General features: G+C 34.0%; 1 protein-coding gene across 1 annotated transcript in view; it reads left to right on the top strand.

The window, feature by feature from the left end:
* Window positions 1-26,829, top strand: part of ATL1 (atlastin GTPase 1) — a 120,754-nt gene that overhangs the window by 76,455 nt on the left and 17,470 nt on the right. The window contains exons 10-15 of the mRNA XM_044659945.1: window positions 4,125-4,217; window positions 18,956-19,094; window positions 22,415-22,542; window positions 24,685-24,741; window positions 24,966-25,037; window positions 25,839-26,270. Of these exons, the coding sequence (XP_044515880.1) occupies window positions 4,125-4,217; window positions 18,956-19,094; window positions 22,415-22,542; window positions 24,685-24,741; window positions 24,966-25,037; window positions 25,839-26,270 (921 nt within the window). The remainder of the gene's footprint in view (window positions 1-4,124; window positions 4,218-18,955; window positions 19,095-22,414; window positions 22,543-24,684; window positions 24,742-24,965; window positions 25,038-25,838; window positions 26,271-26,829) is intronic.

Here is a 26,829-nt window from a genome sequence, read left to right as displayed (position 1 = left end):
TAGGAGTAGTAAGGGAATGACTGAGTTTAGGGAATATAAACACGGAGGTATAAAGAGTTACAAGAGAGAGGATGAGATACTTTGGGCAAACAGCTACAGCCTAGGGACCCAGACTGGGACACAGGCTTGAGACAGAGACACTTAAGGGAAACAGACTGAGCCCTTCAGGTAGGAAGGGCACTTCTACAGACAAAGGTTAGGGCTAGCCAAGAATGGCTTGAAACTGACTAGAGAGCTTTCTAGTCAGTTTCTCAAATTCACCAAGGAAGTGTTCAGAGGAAGTATTGAGATCTCACTTCCTTCAAAATGAACACCTTCAATCCCTCAGAATCCAGAGAGAATGTTAGTGCTCTCTCCTCCTCCCTCTCTTATCAATCAACTAATGAAGTAGCCAAAGGTTTTGATTAAAAGACAAACAGGGTTTATTAATTTCTAGGGTTGATTGGAAGGGATGAAGGATACAAGGTAACCCTAACAGCCGCCTAGAGAAAGCTTCAGGTGGGGGAAGGAGACAGGAATGTGAATCTGAGAAAGGACCTGCCTTAACTCAGCTCTCAAGTGGGTTTTATAATCAATAGGGTTAGGAGAGTTGGATACAATGATTCAATAGATAATCTGTAACAAGGGTAAGCCCTATTTGACTATTTAAACTATCAAGTTTAAAACTAACACTCCGATCTACCCTCCTTTCAAAACCTCACAGAAATTCAGGCAGGGAAAATGAAGATGGGGAGTAAGGGAGGTTAGAGAGATTCAAAGGAAATAGTTAGCTAACAATTTTTAAGAGAAAAGCTGCAGAATATAGGCCAGGTTTCAATCCAAAGAAAGAGCTCAGATTGACCCTGCTCCTCTCCACGAGTCCCAAGGTCAACTGAACTTCCTCAAGATTCTAAACCCTTCTCAACTGTCAGAAATTCTGCAGTAAGGCTATGCAGGGCTGACATGCACCCTATTTGCACTACATTATTTATCTTAATAGCCCTACTTATTTCTCACTTCCACATATTTCCTAATTCTATAACACCCCTAATCCTGCTAGTATTCTCTGCCTGTGAAGCAGGAGTAGAGTTATCCTTACTTGTTACCATTTCTAATACTTACAGAAATGATCACATTCAAAATCTAAACCTATTTCAATGCTAAAAATCTTAATCCCTACTTCTATACTAATTCCACTAATTTGGTACACCAAAAAACCTTGAGTATGTATCAACCCAGCAACCCACAGCCTCATAATTAGCATTATCAGCTTATCACTTACATATCATAACATAGATATAGGTTATAACTTTAATGGTTCCTTCTCTATAGATATACTATCAAGCCCCCTACTAATCCCATCATTGTCTCGTGTGTTCCTCTGATAGGAGGTCTGTAAGGTTTGGGATTCCTGTGGATAATTCTATTTCACCATAATGTCATATAAGGGTCTGGCCCATAATGTCATACAGGGGTCGGGATTTTTAATTCTGACTCTTTCTAGGTTCCACACAAAGAGTAATCATCAAAACTATTTGGTACTACTTTTCATAAAGAGAGAGATCAATGAGGGGAACATATTAGGTATACAACATACAGAAAAAATTTAATGTTATATGCTAGTATTCTTCAAGTGCAACGACTTTAGCTGTTCATATAATGGCTCCTTATTTGAAAAAAACTTCTGGGAAAACTAGAACATAGACTGGCAAAAATTAGGTATAAATTGTTAGGGTTCAAAATGGGTGGCCTCCAGAGGAACACACGAGACAATGCAATCAAAGCAGGAGAAAGCTTTATTGCCAGTGCATGCTGGGGGAACTCAGCAAGAGAGTCCCAAGTGGTGCATTCAAAGGAGGGAATATATATGTTTCTAGGATATAGGTGCCTTTGTCTTAGGGTTAGCTAATAGCAAGTCAGAGGGAGTAGGGATGTTTCCAGGTGCCACAGGATATGATTCTTAATCTTCAAGGCTGTTCTGTCTAGGAATCTTCAAGGCTGTTCTGTCTAGGGGAGGAGTTGTGGCCCTGGGACTGTCAGCCAGGAGTTGTGTCCCTGGGACTGTGAGGCAGAGATAACTGCCCTGCTTGAGCCAGGCATGACGTTATCCAAAACCCCCCTGCTTAATAGGGCATGATGCTGCCAAGCTGTTTGTTATGAGTTTAAGCTTTTTGGCTATAATATTTCTATAAGCTTTTTTGGCTATAACAAAATCAGTACCTAAAATGATATACCAAGATAAGCTCCAAATAGATACATGACTTAGATATAAGTTATATCATAACCAAATTGGAGAATCAAGGGAAAAAAACTAACTTTCTGATCTATGAATATGAAAAGATTTTTTAACCTAACAGAGGAGAGAGATTCCAACAGATAAAATGGACAGTTTTGCCTACATAAAATTAATTTTTTTGCATTTCTAACATATAGATAAGGAGCTGATTTAAAAACTTAAGAGTAAAAGCCATTTCCCAATCAGTAGGGAAGGAAACAAGCATTTATTAAGCACCTAGTATATTTGTCATAACTTTTCCTGTCATTAAGAATATAGTGTATGTCATTTGTTACTTGCTGGCCATACCAACTTCCTACCAATTCTTTTTTTTTTAAAGGAAGTTTTCCTGAGAGAGGTATGAATCTTCAGTATAATCTACAAGTCTTTACCCCCCTCATACTTTCCCATACACTTTTCCCCATCCTGAAGTTTTTCTACCATGTTTTCCATTGTAGCTTCCAAATATCAAAATATATGTTAATTTGATTAAAAGGTTATTATACTCTACAATTATTTTCATAGTAATCTTTTTTTAAAACAATCATTAGGATAACATTGTTCAAAGACTGCCTTTCTTCTTCTGTCAGGTCACTTTGCTCCAGGAAATGCAAAATTCAAGCCCAGTATTCTATTCACTGTCACACTTCTAGAATAATGTTTTCAAGGTGGTTAGGACACTGGGTCTGGAGTCAAGAAAACTTAAATTCAAAACTGACCTCAGACACAAGTTGTAAGACCTTGGGCAAATTACACATCCTCCAACCTGCCTCAGTTTTCTTAACTCTAAGATAGGGATAACTTATGATGATGATGATGTATCTACTTTGTAAGGTTTTTGTGAAGATCAAATGAGATAATATCTGTGAAGTGCTTAGCAAAATACCTAGTGGGGCAGCTAGGTGGTGCAGTAGATGGTGCCAGGCCTGGAATAAAAAAGACAGGTCAAAATCAGCTTTAGGTTGTATGACCCTAGATGTCACTTAAACCTGTTTGTTTCAGTTTCCTCATCAGTAAAATCAGCTGGAAAAGAAAATGGGTAACCACTTCAGTTTCTTTGCCAAGAAAACCTCAAATGGGATCATGAAGAAGCAGAGATGACTGAACAACTGAACAACCAAAAATACCTACCACAGAACAGACACTTAATAAGTGCATGTTCTCTTCCCTTCCTCCCCTAAAATACACAGGATTGCAGAGGAAAACAAATGCATTAGGAAAAAGATGTAATCCGCCCCCCATTCATATTCATGAACTCTCTGAAACCTATCCATGAACCCTTTGCAAGGGGTTAAGAATCCCTAATCTACAGCTAGGTAAAAGTACCCAATTGCCACCTGAATTAAATACCATGCATCTCTTTCATTTTTTGATCAGTTGTGAGATTTCATTGGTACAGAGTAAGGAAACATCTTTTACCAATGCACAACTGCACTTCTTCTGCAACTTATAGTCTTAGAGAATTGCCAGGCACATTAAGACATTGAGTGACTTGCACAGTCACAATATATGTCAGTGCCTGAACTTGAATCTTGTTCTTCGTGACTCAGAGGCAAGCTTTCTCTATTAACTATTTTGGGATTTGCTTATTTGCTTATTCTTTGTTAATTCTTTAGTTCTGCCTTATTAAGTGGGGGAACAGAGTGAGGTTAAGATTTTTGCCCCTCATATTTTTAATTGCCTTTTTTATGACTATTGTTTGTTGGAACTTTTAAAATATCATGTTTAAGTATATATATATATATATATATATACACACTCAAAGACAATGCTACTGATTTACCTTTTGGAGATAATATAAATGAAAAGGAGAAAAACTATAAAGTTCCTTAATTAAGTTAATCATGTTCCTTTTTTGGTCTTATTTCAGTCCTTAATATTCCTTGTCCGAGACTGGAGTTTTCCATATGAATTTTCCTATGGAGCTGATGGTGGTGCCAAATTTTTGGAAAAACGGCTTAAGGTTTGCTAGATACCTATTTGCATCAAACTTTTGCAATAGTTGTTAAACTACCATGATATCTTTGATATAGTCTTTTATTTAATATGAATGTAACACAGTAAAACTTTATATATATGTGTGCATCCACATATATATGAAGTTGAAAATATGTATAGTATAATATATATATTTTTTCATATATATATTATTTGATATTTTTCAAAATACTTTCATGTTCTTGTATACTTGTTGTCCAGGCTAATTTACATTCAGTGTTTAGTCATTTTTTGTTTTTGTTAAAGCTATTCCATTTATTCTCTTTAATTTCCTCAATCCTAGAACCCACATGTACTTTACTTTGAGTACTCTTAAATACCCAAATGAATCTATAAAATCATCAATTTGGATGTTTCCTCCAACAATGCAGATCAACACCTATCTATGACATCTTTTGTAACTTTTTTTCATGTATTCCCATACATTTGCTGAAGGCTTTTCTCACTTTCTCTGGATTTTGTGAGGATACTAGTAGAGCAAAAGGACCATCGGGACTGAACATGCCACTCTCCCCTCTCTGCCCACCCCCTCACCCAAATAAATTATAGTGGCTGCCTATTGCCTCCAAAGATTAAAGATAAAATTTTCTATTTGGCCTTTAAAACCCTTCACAACCTGCAAAGTTTTGTTTGGTTTACTTGTTTTATTAGCTGTTTGTGGTTTATTCAGTATTTTGCATTAGTAGGACACTTGAATTGGTTTCATTATTGTGCATGTAGATTGTTTTACATAATATGGAAATTAAAACTGTTACTATATAGATCTAATATGTATATAATGAGAATGCATATCTATATACTGTATATAGTAGTGTGTATATGTATATGTGTACATATATAATATACAAATACAAATGGATAGTAGTTAAGTCATTCACAGCTGATCATCATACAATATTGATGTTACTATGTACCATGTTCTCCTGGTTCTGCTCATTTTACTCTGCATCAGTTCATAAAAATCTTTCCAAGTTTTTCTGAAATTAGTCTGTATGTGATTTCTTATGGCACAGTAGCATTCTATTATAGTCATATACTATAAATTGGTCAGCCATTCTCAATGTGATGGACAACTCCACAATTTTTAGTTCTTTTCCACCTTAAAAAGAGCTGCTATGAATATTTTTGTACAAATACATTTTTTTCTGCTTTCTTTGATCTCTATGGGATATAGATCTAGTAGTGGTGTTGCTGGGTCAAAACGTATAAAAGTTTTATGGACTGTTGAGCATAATTCAAAATTGCTCTCTAGGTTGTATCAGTTCATAGCTCCACAAGTAATGTATTAGGGTTCCTGTTTTCCCCACATCCACTCCAAAATTTTCTTTTTTTGTCATATGTGTGACAGAATAGGTATGAATTGGTGCCTCTATATTGCTCTAATCAATAGTGATGTGAAACATTTTTTATATGATGGTAGGTAGTTTTAATTTCTTCATCTGAGAACTGTCCACCAAACTTTACTCATTATGGAATTTCAGAATAATTTTAATGCATAAAAATAAAATGCAAAAGATTAGAAAGGAAAATAATTATATTGAAATCCAGTTTTATAATTACCTTGTTATATGGTCCAAGGAATTGTTCTAAAATATATTTTGATAACTATATTTCAATTTAATTTATATCTTTTATAATATATATAGTTTTGGGGAAAACTAAAGCAGTCTGGCAGAATTTAAGCTTAGAACAACATCCCACAACCACATTTGACAATAAATTAATAATGGGTATTAAATATGATGTCATAAAAAGTGAAAAGTAAAGCAAACCATATATTTTTTGTAGCTTTGGATAGGGAATGAATTTGTAAGTAATGTACAGAAGCAATTATAAAAGACAAATAATTTGATTATGTTAACAGAAAAGCTTTTGTTGAAAGAAAATTAATCATATGGAATAAAAATGGAAGCTGTTACTAGGGAAATAAAAATTGTACAGATATCTTCATTAAGGGATATATATTCAAGATGTATAGATGATTAACAAAAATATCCAAGACTAAAAGACATCCTCTAGTAGAGAAGTGGTTAAAGGAGATGAACAGTTCCCAATAGAATTACAAATTATTAACCAGCATATGAAAGAAGACAGGTTACTCAAAATAAAATGTAAATCAAAACTGCGAGATTTCACTTTATGCTCAGCAATTTGGCAAATATGACAACATTAAAAGATTTAAAGTTGGAAGGGTTGTGTAAATTTGGCACATTAATCCATTGTTAGTGGAACTGCACATTAATCCAGCCATCCTGGAAAAAAATTAGAGTTATGCCAAGAAAATAACTAAAAAACTAAAAAACTCCAACTATATGATCTCAATTATAAGATACTTTATACAAATAAAGTCAGATCCAAACAACTGGAAAAACATTAATTGCTCATGGATCAGCTGAACATCATTATAATAAAAATAATAATTTTACCTGAATCTACTTATTCGGTGCCATAATACTCAAAAGTGTTTAAAATTATTTTATTGAACTAGAAAAAGTAATAATGAGGTTGATCTGGAAGAAAAAAGGTCAAGAATATCAAGAGACTTTTAAAATGTGAAGGAAGGTAGCCTAGCAGTACCAGATCTTAAACTGTATTACAAAGTGGTAATCAATAAAACAACTTGTATTGGCTAAGAAATAGAGTGGTATGCCAGTGGAATAGATTAGGTACACAATACCTAACAATAAATGACCATAGCAATTTAATGTTTGATAAGTCTAAAGATCCAAGCTTTTGGGATAAGAACTTTCTTTTTGACAAAAACTGTTGGGAAAATTGAAAAATGACGTAGCAGAAACTGAGGATAAATCAATATCTGACACTATACACCAAGATAAGGTCAACATGGGTTTAGACATAAGGAGTGATACCATATGCAAATTATGGGAGCATGGAATAGTTTTACCTGTCAAATCTATGGATAGGGATAATTTATGACAAAACAAGAAATACAGCATTATAGGATGTAAAATGGATAATTTTGATTACATTAAATTTTAAAAGCTTTGTAGAAGCAAAACTAATGCAACTAAAGAAAGCAGAGGTTGCTCAGTGGATTGAAAGCCAGGCCTCAAGACAGGAAATCCTGAGTTTAAATCTGAATTGAGACTCTTCCTAGTTATGTGACTCTGCAAGTCACTTAATCACCCCATTTCCTTGCTCTTCTGCCTTGGAATGAATATATAGTATTGATTCTAAGACAGGAGGTAAGGGTAAAAAAGAAAAAAGAAAACTGAAAAAAATATTACAGCAAGAATCTCTGATAAAGGCCTCATTTCTCAATGATATAGAGAACTGAGTCAAATATATAAGAACACAAGTCATTCTTCAACAGATAAATGTCAAAGGATATGGACAGGCAGTTTTCAGATGAAGAAATCAAAGACATCTGCAGTCATATAAAAATGCTCTAAATCACTCTTTACTAGAGAAATGCAACAACCATTATCAAATAAAAAGAATATAAAATAAGATGAACTTTCACATATTACTATTTCATAATGTGAAAGCTAACAAATGAACAACTAAACAAAAATTCACCTGCTATGTCCCTCGAGCTAAATCTATATAAATCTGAAGTTCAGATATTCTTATCCTTGTATATATGTGTTTCACTACATGCATATAGAAAAATAAACACACATACATGTCTACCAAAACATATATTTCATTTTATTCTTTTTTTCATTTTTTGTTTGTTATCTCTTCCACAAAATGACTAATATGGAAAATTGTTTCACATTATGAAATAGAAGATGACTTTCAAACATTCCTGATGAAAATATTAGAGATGAATAGGAAATTTGATTTTCAAACATAAAGCATAAAAAGGTAAACATACAAGAGAAATGATAATGTAAAAACTTAATAATGTAAAACTCCTTACATTTCTCTACTGGAAGATGATATATGTAACTCATAAGAATTTACCAAGATCAGAGCCGTTACAAAGATTCTACACAGACTTCTACGGCCTTACACAGGAATAAGTCAATTATGTTGGGATAATCTAAAAAAAGTACTGCTGATGAGGAAGGATGCCCTGGGAGAAAGGGGAGGGGAGAAAAGGAATGGGGAAGATTATTTCACATAAAAGAGGAACACAAGGAAAAGTCTTTAAAATGGAGGAAAACATAGGACAGGATGGACAATGTATGAAGCTCACTTTCATCAGAAATTGTTCAAATAGCAAAGAAACACACACATACACACACACACACTTAGTAGAGTACAGAAATCTATCTCACCTAACAGGGAGGTAGGAGAAGATGATAAGGAGGTTGGAGTTTGATAAAATGAAGGGCAGATCATTCCTCAGTTGACATATGATCAAGGATATGAATAGGTAGTTTTCAGATGAAGAAATCAAAACTATCAATAACCACATGAAAAAGTGTTCTAAGTCCCTCCTGATTAGAAAAATGCAAATCAAAACAACTCTGAGGTACCACCTTACATCTAGCAAATTAGCCAATATGATTGTAAAGGAAAATAATAAATGTTTAAAGGGATGTGTGTAAGTTTTAAAATTAATATTCAATGCCTCCAAAGTATGATATTTATAAGAATTTTATTTAAAGAGCAGGGAAAGAGTCTCAACTCACCCTTACCACACTGCCTCCTCTCCAAAAAAATCCCAGTCAACATGCCCACGCCCACAACAACCATATCAAAAACAGCGAAACCCACAACCAATAGGAAAAGGTCTAAGGAATTATGGGTATGGTGAAAGGGAGTTTGGGTAATGTAGTTTTTTTTAACATTTATTAATATTCATTTTTAACATGGTTACATGATTCAAGCTCCTACTTTCCCCTTCCCCCTACCCCCGCAATCCCTCCACCCATGGCCAACGCACATTTCCACTGGTTTTATCATATGTCTTTGTTCAAGACCTATTTCCAAATTGTTGTTACTTGTATTGGTGTGGTATTTTCGAGTCCACATCCCCAATCACGTCCACCCCAACCCATGCGTTCAAGCAGTTGTTTTTCTTATATGTTTCCTCTCCTGCAGTCCTTCCTCTGAATGTGGGTAGCGTTTCTTTCCATAAATCCCTCAGAGCTGTCCTGTGGGTAATGTAGTTTTAAAAAGGGTACAAGGTCTTTTCAACTTTACATGTGGCAAAATTGAGATACTAATGCATTGCTGGTGGAGTTGTAAATTGATGCAGCCATTCTGGAAGGCAATTTTGAATTATGCCCAAAGGCCTTTAAAAGAAAGTATCATTACTAGGTTTGTACTCTAGAGATAAAAAAGTTTGTACAAAAATATTTATGACCACACTCTTTATGGTGGCAAAAAGTGAAAAATGAGGGGGTGTCCCTCGATTGGGGAATAGTGGAATAAATTGTGGTATATAATGGTGATGGAATACTATTATGCTATAAGGAACGATGAACTGCTTGGTTTCTGTATGAATTGGGAAAACCTCCATGAACTGATGCATAGTGAAATGGGCAGAACTAGGTGGACATTGTACAGAGTAACTGAAACATCATGTGATGATCAAATGTCAATAAGTCTACTGACTTTGCTACTCATTGCAATGCGATGATCTAAGACAATCCCACGGGATTTATGAGAAAGAATGCTATCCACATCAAGAGAAAGAACTGTGGGAGGAGAAACGCAGGAGAAAAACATAGGATTTATCACTTGTTTATTTGGGTATATATGATATAGGGTTTTGGTTTTGAAAGATTATTACAAAAATTAATAATATGAAAATAGGTATTGATTGATAATACATGAATTGCTTGTTAGCACCAGGAGGAGGAAGGAAAAAGAGGAAGAAGAGAACATGAATCATGTAGATATGGAAAAATCCCGATTATGACTGCTCATATTTCAAATTGCTCATGACTTAAGGTGCTTATGTATCAAAATAACACTGGATGCAAAATAATATTCAAATTCCTAAAGGAAAAATTGGATGAGTTATAAGAGGAAAAAGATTGTAAAAATATACTTAAGAAGGACCTCAACTTTCTCCTCTCACAACAAAATAATAATAAAAGAAATTAAGGAGATGAATAGAATTCTAGGAAATTTAGACATGACAGACTTAGAGAAAATTGAATGTGAATAAAAGAGTATACTTTTTTCTCAGGTGTATGTGGTACCTTTTCACAAAAATTGATTATGTATTAGACATCATCAAAAAGTAGAAAGAGGCAGAATATTAAATAAAATTAAATAAAAGCAGAAATATTAAATATACCCTTCCCAGGTAAATATGCAACAAAAATTAAAAATTATGGAAACTAATCTAACCCTAAAGAATGTGTGGGTCAAAGAACAAATCATTGAAACAATCAATAATTTAATAAATATAACAACAATGAAACAACATACCGAAGTTTGTAGGATGCATACATCAATAAAAGAAACAAAGAGTAGGCCAACAGATTGGGCAATACAACTAAAAAATGAAAGAAAAAATAAATTAAAAATCCCAATTAAACATCAAATGGAAATTCTGAAAATCAAAGAATGGATTAATAAAATTGAAAGTAAAATAACATTGAGCCAACAAGTAAAATTAGGACTTGAATATTTTCTCTTTTTTTAAAAAAAGCATTTTTTAATTTTATTTTAAAAAAGGAAAGAAAACCGAATTAACAATACTGAAGACAAAAAAGTGAATGTACAAATCAATGAAGCAATTAAATAAAAAGCAATTTTTGGGAGCTGTTACCCAATTGTATGCTAGTAAACTTGACAATCTAAGCGAAATGGATAAATATTTACAAAAATATAAATTGCTCAGATTAATAGAAGATAAAACAGAACACTTCAATAACTCCATCTCATAAAAAAGAAATTGAATTCACCATCATTGAGCAAAAGTGAGCTCTGTAAGAAAAAATCTTCCAACATATTTTTAAAAATAAGTAAAGAAGGTCTTCCCGGGTTCAGATGGCGGCAGAGTAAAAAGCAGCACTTAACCTCTCCTAACCGAAATATACAGGACTCCTCAAGGGGACATAAAAATAAATCCATACGAATGGAGGGACCCCACAACAGGGAGCAGTGTGGAAGGTACGTGGAATCGGGGCATTTCCATGCTATAAAGGGGTGAAACAGCTCTTACTAAATCTCGGGCTGAGCAACCCCCCCCTACACACACACACACCACCTACAACGCCAAAGCCAGCTCAAAAGAAATAGAGCAAGTTTGGGGCACCCATTGAGTCATTGGCAGCTCCAGGGCCTGTTCCTGAGAGCAGCAAGACTTAGGACCCCAAAAGGCTAAAGAATGCACACGGACATTGAGCACAGACACTGAGCGCAGGTACGGATGAAGGCGGACACAGGTACGCGTGCGTGAGTGAAGGCTCTGAAACCCTGAGTGGGGAACCAGTGCAGACGGGTATACGACTGTGGAAGCTGCGCCCTGAGATTTGTAAAGGAACCTCTGGCAGAGGATCAAGCAAGGGGGTCCACCAGGGGGCTTGACTTTGAGAACAACCAGACCTGAGACCTCAGGAGCCTAAAGAGCGCAGACAGACCCTAAGCGCAAGGATAAAGCTGAGAAGGAGCGGGGCTAACGATGGCAACCCAGAATCAGGAAGCCCAGAAGAGAAAGATTAACAACAAGAAGAAATCTTTAACACTTGACAACTTTTACACAGAGAAAATCCTGACAACCAAGCAAACAGAAGAGGAGAACAAACAAGCAATCACATCTGGACCCTCCCAAAATAATGAAAACTGGTCACAAGCTCTTCAAGAATTCATATCTGAGATGATGAGAAAGTTGGAAAAGATTTGGCTAGAGAAATGGGAAATAGCTCAAAAGGAAATCAGTCAAGAAAATAACAGTTTAAAAGGCAGAATTTTGCAATTGGAAACTGAGGCTCAGAAATCAAATGAACTGATAAGCAAATTGAACACCAGAAATGACCAGATTGAAAAGGAAAACCAGTCCCTAAAGGCTAGAATTGAGCAATTAGAAGCTAATGATCTCTTAAGACAGCAAGAACAAATAAAACAAAGTCAAAAGACTGAAAAATAGAAGGAAACATGAAATATCTCAATGAGAAACTGGTAGATCAAGAAAACCAGTCTAGAAGAGACAATCTGAGAATCATTGGTATCCCTGAAAAATCAGAAATTAATAGAAATTTGAACTCCACGCTAAAAGAAATTATTCAGCAAAATTGCCCTGAAGTTCTAAAACAAGAGGGCAATATAGACATTGAAAGGATTCATAGAACACCTGCGACATTCGATCAAGAAAAGACAACCCCCAGAAATATAATTGCCAAATTCAAGAGTTTCCAAGCAAAAGAAAAAATCTTACAAGAAGCCAGAAAGAGACAATTCAAATATCAAGGAGCACCAATCAGGATCACACAGGATCTGACAGCCTCTACACTGAAAGACTGCAAGGCTTGGAATATGATATTCAGAAAGGCAAGAGAACTGGGTCTTCAACCACGGATCAACTACCCATCAAAATTGACTATATACTTCCAGGGGAAAGTATGGGCATTCAACAAAATGGAAGATTTCCAAGTATTTGCACAGAAAAGACCAGGACGAAATGGAAAGTTTGATATTCAACCACAAAAATCAAGAGAAACATGAAAAGGTAAATAAGAAACAGAGGGGAAAGAAAGAAAACTCATAATTTTTAAATTTGCCTTTTTAAGGGCAAATAAGATCTAATTATCTGTATTCCTATGTGGAGAAATGCTGTGTATACTTCTCTGTAGTGAACTCTATTCACTATTATAGTAATCACTATTATAGTAATCAGAAGAATAATTTATAGGGAGAGGGTGGAATACTAAACGGTCTAAAATGATATGGGAGGTGGGAAAGAGGGGGGGGAATAGTAGGGGACACCAAGAGAAACTTGAGAGTATAAGAAAAATAGGATATTCTCTTACACACAAAGAGGGCATGGGAAGGGGAGGGGACAAATTCTATTATAAGGAGAGGAAGAGAGCATTAAGAGGTTATATTTAAACCTTAATCTCAGTGTAATCAACCTGTAGAGGGAAGAGTAGCTATATTATCCATTGGGATATTAAACTCTATGTAACCCTACTGAGAAAGTCAGAAGGGATAAACCAAGGGGAACAGGGAAGTGGGGAAGTCAAAAAAGGGAAGGGAGAAGAAGGGGGAAGGAATTCATTAGGCCTTTAAAAATAAAAAGAGGGGAATAATAAGGGAGGGGGTAGAAAGGGAAGTTAATCAAGGGAGGGGATAAGGAATATTTGCTTAAAGAAAACCACTGGTTTAAGAGGAATTAATGTAAGAAGAAGGGGTAGGAATAGGGGAGGATACCAAAATGTCAGCGAATGCACAACTGATAATTATAACACTGAATGTGAATGGGATGAACTCGTTCATAAAATGGAAGCAAATAGCAGATTGGATTAGAAACCAAAATCCTATCATATGTTGTCTACAAGAAACACATATGAGGCGGGTGGACATACACAAGTTTGAGGTTAAGGGCTTGAGCAAAATCTTTTGGGCATCAAATGAGAAAAAGAAGGCAGGAGTGGCTATTATGATTTCTGACAAAGACAAAGTAAAAATAGATATGATGAAAAAAGACAGGGAAAGTCATTACATCCTGATTAAAGGCAGTATAGACAATGAGGAAATAACACTGCTCAATATGTACCCACCAAATGGCATAGCATCCAAATTCATAAAAGAGAAACTGGCAGAGCTCAAGAAGGAAATAGATAGTAAAACCATACTAGTGAGAGATCTAAATATTCCTCTTTCAGATCTAGATAAATCAAACCAAAAAATAAATAAGAAAGAGGTAAGAGAGGTGAATGAAGTCCTAGAAAAATTAGATTTAATTGATATGTGGTGAAAAATAAATAGGGACAAAAAGGAATACACGTTCTTTTCAGCTGCACATGGTACATTCACAAAGATTGACCATGTAATAGGGCATAGAAACATTGCAAACAAATGTAAAAGAGCAGAAATAATAAATGTAACCTTCTCAGATCATAATGCAATAAAAATAATAATTAGTAAGGGCACCTGGACAGGCAAAACAAAAACTAATTGGAAATTAAATAATATGATTCCCCAAAACCAGCTAGTCAAAGAAGAAATCACAGAAACAATCAACAATTTCATTGAAGAGAATGACAATGATGAGACATCCTACCAAACTATGTGGGATGCAGCCAAGGCAGTCCTCAGGGGGAAATTTATATCCTTGAGTGCATATATTAACAAATTAAGGAGGGCAGAGATTAATGAATTGGGCATGCAACTCAAAAAATTGGAAAGCGAGCAAATTAAAAATCCCCAGATGAAAACTAAATTAGAAATACTAAAAATCAAGGGAGAAATTAATAGAATCGAAAATAAAAGAAATATTGAATTAATAAATAAGACTAGAAGCTGGTATTTTGAAAAAACAGATAAAATAGACAAAGTACTGGTCAATCTAATAAAAAAAAGGAAAGAAGAAAACCAAATTGACATTATCAAAGATGAAAAGGGAGACCTCACCTCTAATGAAGGGGAAATTAAGGCAATCATTAAAAACTATTTTGCCCAATTATATGGCAAAAAATATAACAATTTAGGAGTTATGGATGAATATTTACAAAAATATAAATTGCCTAGATTAACAGCAGAAGAAATAGAATACCTAAATAATCCCATATCAGAAAAAGAAATTGAACAAGCCATCAAAGAACTCCCTAAGAAAAAATCGCCAGGGCCTGATGGATTCAGAAATTCAAAGAGCAACTAATCCCAATACTATACAAATTATTTGATATGATAAGCAAAGAAGGAGTCCTACCAAATTCCTTTCATGACACAAATATGATACTGATTCCAAAGCCAGGGAGATCAAAAACAGAGAAAGAAAACTACAGACCAATCTCCCTAATGAACATAGATGCAAAAATAGAATACTAGCAAAGAGACTCCAGCAAGTAATTAAGAAGATCATTCACCATGATCAGGTGGGATTTATACCAGGAATGCAAGGATGGTTCAACATTAGGAAAACCATCCACATAATTGACGATATCAACAAAAAAAATCACATGATTATCTCAATAGATGCTGAAAAACCTTTGACAAAATACAGCATCCATTCCTATTGAAAACACTGAAAAGTATAGGAATAGAAGGACCTTTCCTAAAAATAATAAAGAGTATATACCTAAAACCATCAACAAGCATCATATGCAATGGGGATAAATTAGAAGCGTTCCCAATAAGATCAGGAGTAAAACAAGAATGCCCATTATCTCCTCTATTATTCAACATAGTACTAGAAACACTAGCAGTAGCAATTAGAGAAGAAAAAGAAATTGAAGGTATCAAAATAGGCAAGGAGGAGACTAAGCTATCACTCTTTGCAGATGATATGATGGTCTACTTAAAAAATCCTAGAGAATCAACTAAGAAGCTTGTAGAAATAATCAACAACTTCAGCAAAGTTTCAGGATACAAAATAAATGCACATAAATCATTAGTATTTCTACACATTTCCAACATATTAGAGCAGCAAGAGGTAGAAAGAGAAACACCATTTAAAATCACCCTAGACAATATAAAATACTTGGGAATCTATCTACCAAAACAAACACAGGAATTATATGAAAACAACTACAAAACACTTTCCAAACAAATAAAACTGGACCCAAACAATTGGAAAGCCATTGATTGCTCATGGGTAGGACAAGCTAACATAATAAAAATGACCATTCTACCCAAATTAATTTACCTATTTAGCACCATACCTATCAAACTACCAAAATACTTCTTTACTGAATTAGAAAAAACTATAACAAATTTCATTTGGAACAATAAAAGATTAAGAATATCAAGGCAAATAATGAAAAAAAATGTGAAGGAAGGGGGCCTAGTAGTACCAGATATTAAACTATAGTATAAAACAGCAGTCATCAAAAAAATATGGTACTGGCTAAGAGACAGAAGGGAGGATCAGTGGAATAGACTTGGGGTAAATGACATCAGCAAGACAGTGTATGACAAACCCAAAGAGCCCAACTTTTGGGACATGAATCCACTATTTGACAAAAACTGCTGGGAAACAATATGGGAGACATTAGGTTTAGATCAACATCTCACACCCTACACCAAGATAAATTCAGAATGGGTGAATGACTTGAATATAAAGAGGGAAACTATAAATAAGTTAAGTGAACAGAGAATAGTTTACTTGTCAGATCTCTGGGAAAGGAAAGATTTTAAAACCAAGCAAGAGTTAGAGAAAATTACAAAATGTAAATTAAATGGTTTTGATTATATTAAACTAAAAAGCTTTTGTACAAAGAAAAACAATGTAGCCAAAATCAGAAGGGAAAAACAAATTGGGACAAGATCCTTACAACAAAAAACTCTGACAGGGGTCTAATTACTCAAATATACAAGGAGTTAAATCAATTGTATAAAAAATCAAGCCATTTCCCAATTGATAAATGGGCAAGAGACATGAATAGGCAATTTTCACATAAAGAAATCAAAACTATCAATAAGCACATGAAAGAGTGTTCTAAATTTTTAATAATTAGAGAAATGCAAATCAAAACAACTCTGAGGTATCGCCTCACACCTAGCAGATTGGCTAAAATGAAAGAAGGGGAGAGCAATTAATGCTGGAGGGGATGTGGCAAAATTGGGACATTAATGCATTGCTGGTGGAGTTGTGAACTAATACAACCATTCTGTCTGGCAATTTGGACCTATGCTCCAAGGGCTATAAAAGAATGCCTGCCCTTTGATCCAGCCATACCATTGTTGGGTTTGTACCCCAAAGAGATCATAGATAAACAGACTTGTACGAAAATATTTATAGCTGCGCTTTTTGTGGTGGCAAAAAACTGGAATGGCTGAATAAACTGTGGTATATGCTGGTGATGGAATACTATTGTGCTCAAAGGAATAATAAACTGGAGGAATTCCATGTGAACTGGAAAGACCTCCAGGAATTGATGTAGAATGAAAGGAGCTGAATCAGAAGAACACTGTACACAGAGACTGATATAGTTTGGTAAAATCGAATGTAATGGACTTCTGTACTAGCAGCCATGCAATGACACAGGACAGTTCTGAGAGATTTATGGAGAAGACACTACCCACATTCAGAGGAAGGACTGAAGGAAAGGAAATATATTAGAAAAACAACTGCTTGAATATATGGATTGAGGTGGACATGATTGGACAATGTAGACTTGAAACTACCACACAAATGCAAGTAACAACAATTTGGAAATAGTTCTTGATCAATGACATGTTAAAACCAGTGGAAATGTGCATCAGCCATTGGTGGGGGGAATGCGGGGGTGAAGGGGAAAGTAGGAGCATGAATCATGTAACCATGTTAAAAATGAATATTAATAAATGTTTAAAAAAATAAAATAAATAAGTAAATAAATAAAAATAAGTAAGGAAGGAGTCCTACAAATTCCTTTTATGATACGAATGGGGTTTTGATACCTAAATCTTAGAGAGCAAAAACAGACAAACTACTGATTAATTGCATAATGAACAATAATGCAGAAATTTTAAATGAAATACTAATAATAGTAATAGTAATATGAAGATCATACATTCTGACGAGGTGAGTTTTATAATTGAAATGCAGAGATTGTTCAGTATTAGGGAAACTAAGCATAATTAAGTATATCAGTAACCAAAATAACATCATGATAATAGATGCAAAAAATACTTAGGACAAAATACAACACCCATTCTTATTAGAAACACTAGAAAGCATAAAAAAGAGCTTTTCTTAAAATGATAAGTAGTATCAATTTAAAACCAAGAGCATGTTCTGTAATAGGGATAAACTAGAAATCTTCCCAATAAGATAGGGGATGAAGCAAGGATAACCATTATTGCCACTGTTATTCAATATTATATTAGAAATACTAGCTAGAGAAATAAGAGAAGAAAAACAAGAATAGACAATCTTCATTGAACAAAACATTCTTTGCAGATCATATATTTAGAGAACCTGGAAAATTAACTAAAAAACTAATTGGGACAATTAACAATTTTAGCAAAGTTTAAGGATATTAAATAAATCCACACAAATCAATCAATATTTCTATATATCACTAACAAAAGCCATTAGGAAGAGAAAGAGAAATTCCATTTAAAATAACTGTAGACAATATAAAATACTTGAGTGTCATCCTGCCAACAACAAAATAAGAAAATACTTTTCAGATGTTAAAATAAAAATAAAGAAATATTAATTGCTCGATGATAAGTTATGTAATAAGTAATTCTACCTAAATTATTCAGTGCCATTCCAATTAGACTACCAAGTTCTAAGTGCAACTCCAAATTATTGTAGAATTGACTTTAATAATAAAGGGTATAGTAGTATATCATTGTGATGGAATAATGATGTGCTATAAAAAATGATAAGCATAATGGTTTCAGAATAACCAAGGAAATCTTATTTGAACTGGTGTAAAATGTATAGTTAAATGTGATGGTGCCAACTCAAATTAGTTCATGAGAGATGACTAAATTTTCAGTGTGACCATTTACCCTTGGAAATATGCAAAAATTTCTGTAGGTCAGGACTTGAGTTGTTGTTTTATTGATTATCTATAATTAATAAAATGATGGAGAAAATATTAATAATGCTGATTAAATTTTAAAATATGCCCTGTGTTTTTACCACAAATTAAGTGTCAAGGTGGTTTATTTCAGGTCTCAGGGAACCAGCATGAGGAACTGCAGAATGTACGAAAGCACATCCATTCCTGTTTCACCAACATATCCTGTTTTCTACTACCTCATCCTGGCTTAAAAGTTGCCACCAACCCAAATTTCAATGGAAAACTGAAAGGTCTGTAGTTATGTGAGCATATTTTTACATATAAAATTAAATTTATTTGTAATTTCTACATACTAGACAACCCAAGTAGTTTCACTGCTACTAACTTCCATTGGGGTTAAGTTTCTTTAATGTAAATGGCAAGAGACTATAGAATATCTGTAAATCTATTATCAGAGTCTTGACGTAAATCTTCTTCTAAGCTTTTTTGAAGTTGGAAGATCATCAGAGATTTAAGAATGAATTATATCCTGCATATAAATAAGAATGAATGTTCGGTTTGCATTTACATTCATTTGAGAAAAGTTATTTTAGTTAATGATTCATTTTCAAAAGGAAAAATTGATACTTGTCAAGGGAATATTTCACAAATTGGCTAATTATTAGTCAAGAAGAAAAATGTTCTATAACTGTTATATGCAAACTTCTTCAGATACCAAAAAAACTAAATTATTGAGAATTGAATTAAAGGAAGATTTTTCTTGAGTAGTAATCTCCAAAAGAGTTATTATTCTTTAATGGAGACATTACTAATATTGTTCTAAATTGGAGATTCATAAATCTACCAAGAAAAAAAGAAAGAAAATCTGTTATAGCCTAGTAAGAATAAAATAATAATAATAATTGCTATCATATATATAGTACTTACTACTTACCAGACACTACCAATTGCTTTACATGTATTGTATTATCCTCCCTCACAACAACTCTGGGGAAATAGGTGCTATTATTATCCTCATTTTAAAGATGAGGAAATTGAGGCAAACAGAAGGTAAGTGACTCACCCTACGTCACACTGATTGTATATATACATATATATAATGTGTGTGTGTGACTATATATAAATAGCATCTGACTCAGGGCTTCCTCACTCAAGGTTTGATGTTCTATTTGCTGTGCCATTCTTATATTTCTTTTTGGAGCACTGAATTTAAACTCTTTTTGCATATATATATACACACCCTTACTTTCTGTCTCTAAGACATAATAAGGGCAAGATTTAGGCAAACAGAGTTAAGTGACTTGCCAAGGGTCACACAGGAAATGTCTGAAGCCAAATTTGAACCCAGGCCCTCCTGACTCAGAGCCTGGTATTCTCTCCACTGAGCCACCTAGCTTTCCTTAGGACAATGGCCTTAAAATAACCTTTAAAATATCACCATAACACGACTTGACAAAGATCTTGGATCAACTAGCAGGTCTAACCACTATTTTTGCCCTAAGCTCACAGTCTTTTTTTCACAATCTTATACTAACTTCGGTGAAAGTTAAGTTTCTCTATTATTAGCACCACCCCTTTGTAAGTATAACCACCAGGGGTCACTCTGGAGCAAAGGTAGTTGAACTCTCACTTTAGTCCTAAGGCTCTGTTTGACTTTTAAGAGTTACAAACTTCCTTCTACTCCCCACCTCCTTATTTTCTGCTTTAGGGACTGGAGGGACCTAAGGTTGAAGAAGACATGTATAACAATGAACTTAGGAGTAAACATGTCCCCATGACCCAGACGAATCCTTTCCTCTTATTTCTTAAAGATTTTTAAAATACACATTAACCAATTAAAATCACATATAGCTCTTGAGCTTCCCAGACAAAAATTGAAGTCTGATCATTAGGACAAGTTCCATCTAGATGCTGGCTTTTTCCATGTACCAATTTCTAGGTAAGAAATAATTATGTAGACATGTAATACAAATATTTATGATTGATTATGAATGTTTGTAGGAAGCAAAATACAGAAAAAGCAGAAGGAAATAGTTTAAATAAAGAACAGTGAAATAAAATGGACACTTTTTTAACCAACACAAAGATACAGGAATTGGGGAGACAAAAAACCTTTCAAAGTTCCATTCATTTTTAATTTTTATAGTCATAATGGCAGCTGTTTCAGTTAGCTGTCCTTCCATGTTCTTTCAAGCAAATTTTTTGTCAGCTTCTCAAAATTTCTGCCACCTTTCATTTTCTTATAGGTAGACTGTGTGTTGGTCTCTTACAATCTGTTCTACTGTTCTCCCATATTCTTGTGACGGCATAATACTTATTAATATGTGGTGTTATCTTTGTCTCAACACCCTGTTGCAGACTCCCAGGTTTGACTCAAAGATCAAAATGGTGCCTCTGAACCAGAAATCCCAGAATGCCAGTCAGTTCTTAAATGTTTAGTTTATTAATTATAAAAATATTATTTTATCAATGTTTTGTTTTTTTCATTACATTCATTTCTGACTATGAATAAATTCATCTACTCTTGTAAGATTTTTTTAAACTAGTTCAACAAAACCAGTCTGATATTACATATCTGACATTATAAATAATATTTCATATACATGGTCTTATTCCTTCAAATAAGAGAGGTACATTTTCTCAAATCTTCTCTGAGATCAAGCTAGGTTGTTATAATTATGACATTCAGGTTTAGTTTTTTTCCTTTTGTGTCATTGCAATAATACATATATACACACACACACATATATATATGTATATATATATATTTGATTCTGCTTGCTTCATTCTGTATCAGTTCATATACATCTTCCCATATTTCTGACTTGGACTGTAGTAATATTCCACAAACCACATTTTCATGCATCCCTTTTTTAAGCTATTCACCATTTAATGGATATTTAAATGTTTGCTTCTAGCTTTTTGCTTCCACACATATATAGAATTGCTACATATATTTTGATGCATAAAGGATCTGTTCGCATTTAATTTCCTAAGGTCATATGCCTTGCACTAGGGTCTCTGGGTCAAAAGGGTATAAGTATTTAAACGATGACTATATATGGCAGAAAAAATAGTTGTTGAGAATATATTTTATTTTTTATGACAAGATACTATTATTTTCACTACCTAAGAAACTCTAATATAAGGGTAAGCATTCTGATGCTAAGCAATTGTGCAATGACATCAATATGTTTGTATTAAAATACTTTTAAACAGAAAGCTATCAGGACTGAGGCTTCTGTTTGTTTTGTGTAATTTAATTGCTCAAAGAAGTAGAGATAATTACATTGTCTTTGTAGAATTTCCTTTAATCTCAAAGGAATTTAGAGTTTTAATGGACAAAATATTAACTAGACTCATCATTCATGATTTTCATGAATAAAAAAAAGAGTTAATTTAAATAGGTTAGTCAAATAAGTCCTTTAGTCACCAACTTTACAAAGAGAATGTGAAGATAACAAGGACAAAAGTCACTGCCCTGGAAGAACGTATATTCTATTAGAATTGCTTGCCTTGAGAGAGTAAAAAAGTGGTGGTAGTAATGATATTAGGGCATAAAGCTGGATAGAAATTGTTTAAGTAATAATGAGCTTGTTTTTCTTTATAGAGATAGATGATGAATTCATTAAGAATCTGAAAATTTTGATCCCTTGGCTACTCAGCCCTGAGAGTCTAGATGTCAAAGAAATCAATGGAAATAAAATCACATGTCGAGGTCTAGTGGAATACTTCAAGGTATTTATTCTTCAATTCCAAAGATTTTATATTTCCTTACATTTGATATATGATGATGTTTTCTTTATGATGTGAAGAATCAAGAGCTGTGTACTAAATAGAGATTACTAAAGAAAGAATCTGAGAGGCCAAGGTGAAGGGAATAAGGGAATATGGGAAAGAGAATACTCACAATGAAGCCTTCTTTGTAAAATTAAATTTTCAGAAATATTCCTAATGTTTTCTTATCTTTTCTTAACAAAAAAGAATGAATAAATAAAAAAACTACTTATTAAGGAATATTTCTGCTATTTTCCCTTTAATTTTCCTTTTCAAAAGCTGAAATATAACTCTAGATTTGGAGGTTGTCATCTTTCACATTTTTCTAAATTTGTCTCAAAATTCACCTTTCCAGTTTCAATCTCTGATTTTCATGTATCTCAAACTCTCAAAAAATCACCTTCACGATTTCCCTCTCCTCATTTAGCTTAAAATTTTTTTTCCTTACTCTACTGCTTCTCATATAGAAGCCAGAAGTAGGGCTTGATTTAAATCTCAATTTTGCTGTTAACCTAGTTGTGCAACCTTGGTTAAGTCACTTTCTCTCACTGGGCTTGAGTATTTTCATCCGTAAAATGAGGGGATTAGATTAAAAAAGGAAATTCATTAAAGTTAATTGGGTTCTTAGCAGTCACCAAATAATAAATCACCCTTCACTTTAATGATTAAGAAATTGAGGAACAAAAAGCAAAGTGACATGCAAAAGGTCACACTAATAGAACTTTTATCCCTCAATAAGGGGGACCCATTTAAAAATCAAAACAACACCTTCCATCTTATTATCTCTGGAAGCTAGGCCCTAGTGAGGTACAAGTCATTTGCCTAATAATCACCAAGCAGCTCTCATTTTCAAGGTGTCTCAGGATTTATTAATTTTAGTCTCCTCCTCCTCCCTCCTCTCCATTCTAGTTTAAGAACCATTACCAAATTGTTAATATAATTTTCTTTGGAAAGAAACAATTGTTATGGTTCTACTCACTTGAATAAGGGTAAAGATGGCATGCTTATCAAAAAGTCAGGATCCAAAAAAAGAGTCTCAAAGGGGTAGAATATAAGATATATAAGATGAAATTTAGTATCGATATATGTAAGAGACCTTATTCATTCCTTAAAAAGTAGTTTCACAAGTGCAAAATGAGAGAAGTATGGTTTGTTTGAAGCAGTTTGTATGAAAAACACTATGAACTCAGCATACTGAATCAGTTTTGTATTTTGACAACCAGAAATCCTAAAGTGGTCTTGGGCTACACTAAAAAGAGGTATAAGAAGATGATAGATAGTCCCTCTGTCTCTAGGTTGGTCAGATCATATCAAGAGTATTTTGTTTGGTTCTGGGTGCCACATTTTAAGAAACTAGGAAGCATTCAAAAAGTAGGTAAAGAAATATTGAAGGGCTTTGAGTCCAGGTCATGAGAATAATTTGATTTTTTTAAATTTAAATTTTTTATTTTGAATATTTTCCCATAGTTATGTTTCATGTTCTTTCCCTCTCCCCCAGGCCCCCAACCCCTATAGCCAACGCACAATTCCACTGGGCTTTACATGTATCATTGATCAAGACCTAATTCCATATTATTGATAATTGGACTAGAGTTATCATTTAGTGTCTAAGCACCACATCAGCCCATGTGTTCATGCAGTTGTTTTTCGTCTGTGTTTCTACTCCCACAATCATGAGGATAATTTGAAAGAAATGGAGATGTTTATACTGGAAAATTGAAGACTTGAAAGGGAGATATGATAATTGTCTTTGGACAGGACATTCACAAAGAAGAGGGATTGGCTTGTTCTATTAGGTTCCTCAGAACAGAATGAAGAACATTGTAGTTGGAAGGTGCAAAGAGGTAAATACATTAAATTTGCTTTCTCAAAAGGTAATGGATTTCCCTTCATTGGCTATATTACTTCTTATTGGTCATGGACACTCTTTTGGGAGTGCAAGTTAAATGAAATGACAGCTGAAGTCCCTTCCAACTCCAATATTTGGTGATTCTACTAAATAAAAAGACTGAAAAGTCCTTACAAATAAAATTTATAACACTTAGAGATGGAAATATTTAATGAAATTTATTTAAATGTGCATTTTTTGGTGTCATTCCATAGGCATATATAAAGATCTATCAAGGAGAAGAATTACCCCATCCCAAATCAATGTTGCAGGTAACTATTTAGTTGTCAGATGGTACAAATTTGCTTTAAGAAACTTTAAAAGCTGTGCTAACATTCATGATTGAAATTCACTGATGGTCAATATTGTGATCAGTAGTAGCTGATAATGTTTTATGAAAATAATTTAAGTTTATTTTCCTATAAATAAGTTTATTATTATATAGAACTTATGATGAATGTGAAATGAATTTTACATCTTTGTATTTTTTCCAAAGGCTACAGCTGAGGCTAACAATTTAGCAGCAGTTGCAACTGCCAAGGATACATATAACAAAAGAATGGAAGAGGTAAGAATAAATAACGTAATGCTTTGAACACATTTATAATATAGAAAACAAGCATTTCTCTTTCTTATTCTTTCAATCAATAGTCAATAAATATCCACTGCACTAAGCACATTGTGCTCTGATAGAAAATGGAAGGCAATTCCAGACAACTTTTTGAACCATATTTCCTTCAACTATCCATCTATAGACCTCCAAATAAGCCATAGTAGAAAATAGTTTCCTTGGTAGAAAAAAGAAAGGAGAAATTTTCTTTTCACATATTATAAATGAAACTGTATGAAAATATATACATGTGCATAGATCTAACACCACTATTGGAAAAACAAATTTTAAAAGCCATGCTATACTTATTCCATAAGTATTCTTTTAATACTTACTCTGCATATAACAGACAACATATTAGTTATGTTTATGAGGGATATAGGGTTTAAGATTTTCATTGGTAAGGGTTTTAGTTCAAATATTTCAGGGCTTAGTTAAAAGTACTGTTTTCATTAGACTATCCTGCCTGTTTACAAGAGAATATTAATTGGTTTACATATTTCTGTCCTGGATTTTTTTTTAAGTTTTTTTTTTAAACCCTTGTACTTCGGTGTATTGTCTCATAGGTGAAAGATTGGTAAGGGTGGGCAATGGGGGTCAAGTGACTTGCCCAGGGTCACACAGCTGGGAAGTGGCTGAGGCCGGGTTTGAGCCCAGGACCTCCTGTCTCTAGGCCTGACTCTCACTCCACTAAGCTACCCAGCTGCCCCATGTCCTGGATTTTTAAAAATATTCCCAATCCTTTTCTACCTTTTATAGATTTGTGGAGGTGACAAACCATTTCTAGCACCTGCTGACCTCCAGAACAAACACCTGGAACTCAAGGAGGAATCAATTAAGTTGTTTCGTGGCGTCAAAAAGATGGGTGGGGAGGAGTTTAGCCGCCGTTACCTGCAACAACTGGAGAGTGAAATAGATGAGCTTTACATACAATATATCAAACATAATGATAGCAAGAACATCTTCCACGCAGCACGCACACCAGCCACACTGTTTGTGGTTATCTTCATCACCTATGTCATTGCTGGTGTGACTGGATTCATTGGTTTGGATATTATAGCTAGTCTATGCAACATGATAATGGGACTGACTCTTATCACTCTGTGTACCTGGGCATATATCCGATACTCCGGAGAATACCGAGAATTGGGAGCAGTAATAGACCAGGTGGCTGCTGCCTTGTGGGACCAGGTAGGATCATTTAATTTATATTACTAATAAAGATAAATTTTCTAACATTAATCCTATTTGTTTCCAAAAATATTTGGTCATGCATCATGCTTTTTTTTGTTTATATCCTTATAAGAAAGGCAATGTGGCATAGTAAATATAAGTCGGGAAGACTTGAGTTCAAGGACTGCCCCTGATTCATGGATGTCTGCTAATCTGTCATTGCCTCATATAATTCTTTAAGACTATAAATTACAAATGAGTGGTAGATATGCTTTGGTAGATAAAGTGTTCTACCATAAATTCTCCACATCAATGAAATCATGGGGCTGGTTCAAATATACATTACTGTCAGGTGATTCAATGAGATAGATGGATAAATTTTGTAAAAGAGGAAACTAAAGCATGAAAAAGGTAACTTACCAGACCTACCTATGTGAGTCTTTGTCTTATCTGTCCATTCATGAGATGACTATCACCTGTGGGCCTTTCAGAGTAACACTGACTCAGATTTTAGAGGTGAAGGACTTTAGCAATCAATATAATAAAACCTTCTTTTTCAATGCCTAAATCAGTGGTT

Source organism: Gracilinanus agilis, chromosome 2, assembly GCF_016433145.1.
Source record: "Gracilinanus agilis isolate LMUSP501 chromosome 2, AgileGrace, whole genome shotgun sequence".
In the NCBI taxonomy this organism is placed as follows: domain Eukaryota; kingdom Metazoa; phylum Chordata; class Mammalia; order Didelphimorphia; family Didelphidae; genus Gracilinanus; species Gracilinanus agilis.
This window is presented reverse-complemented; position numbering and strand designations above follow the sequence as displayed.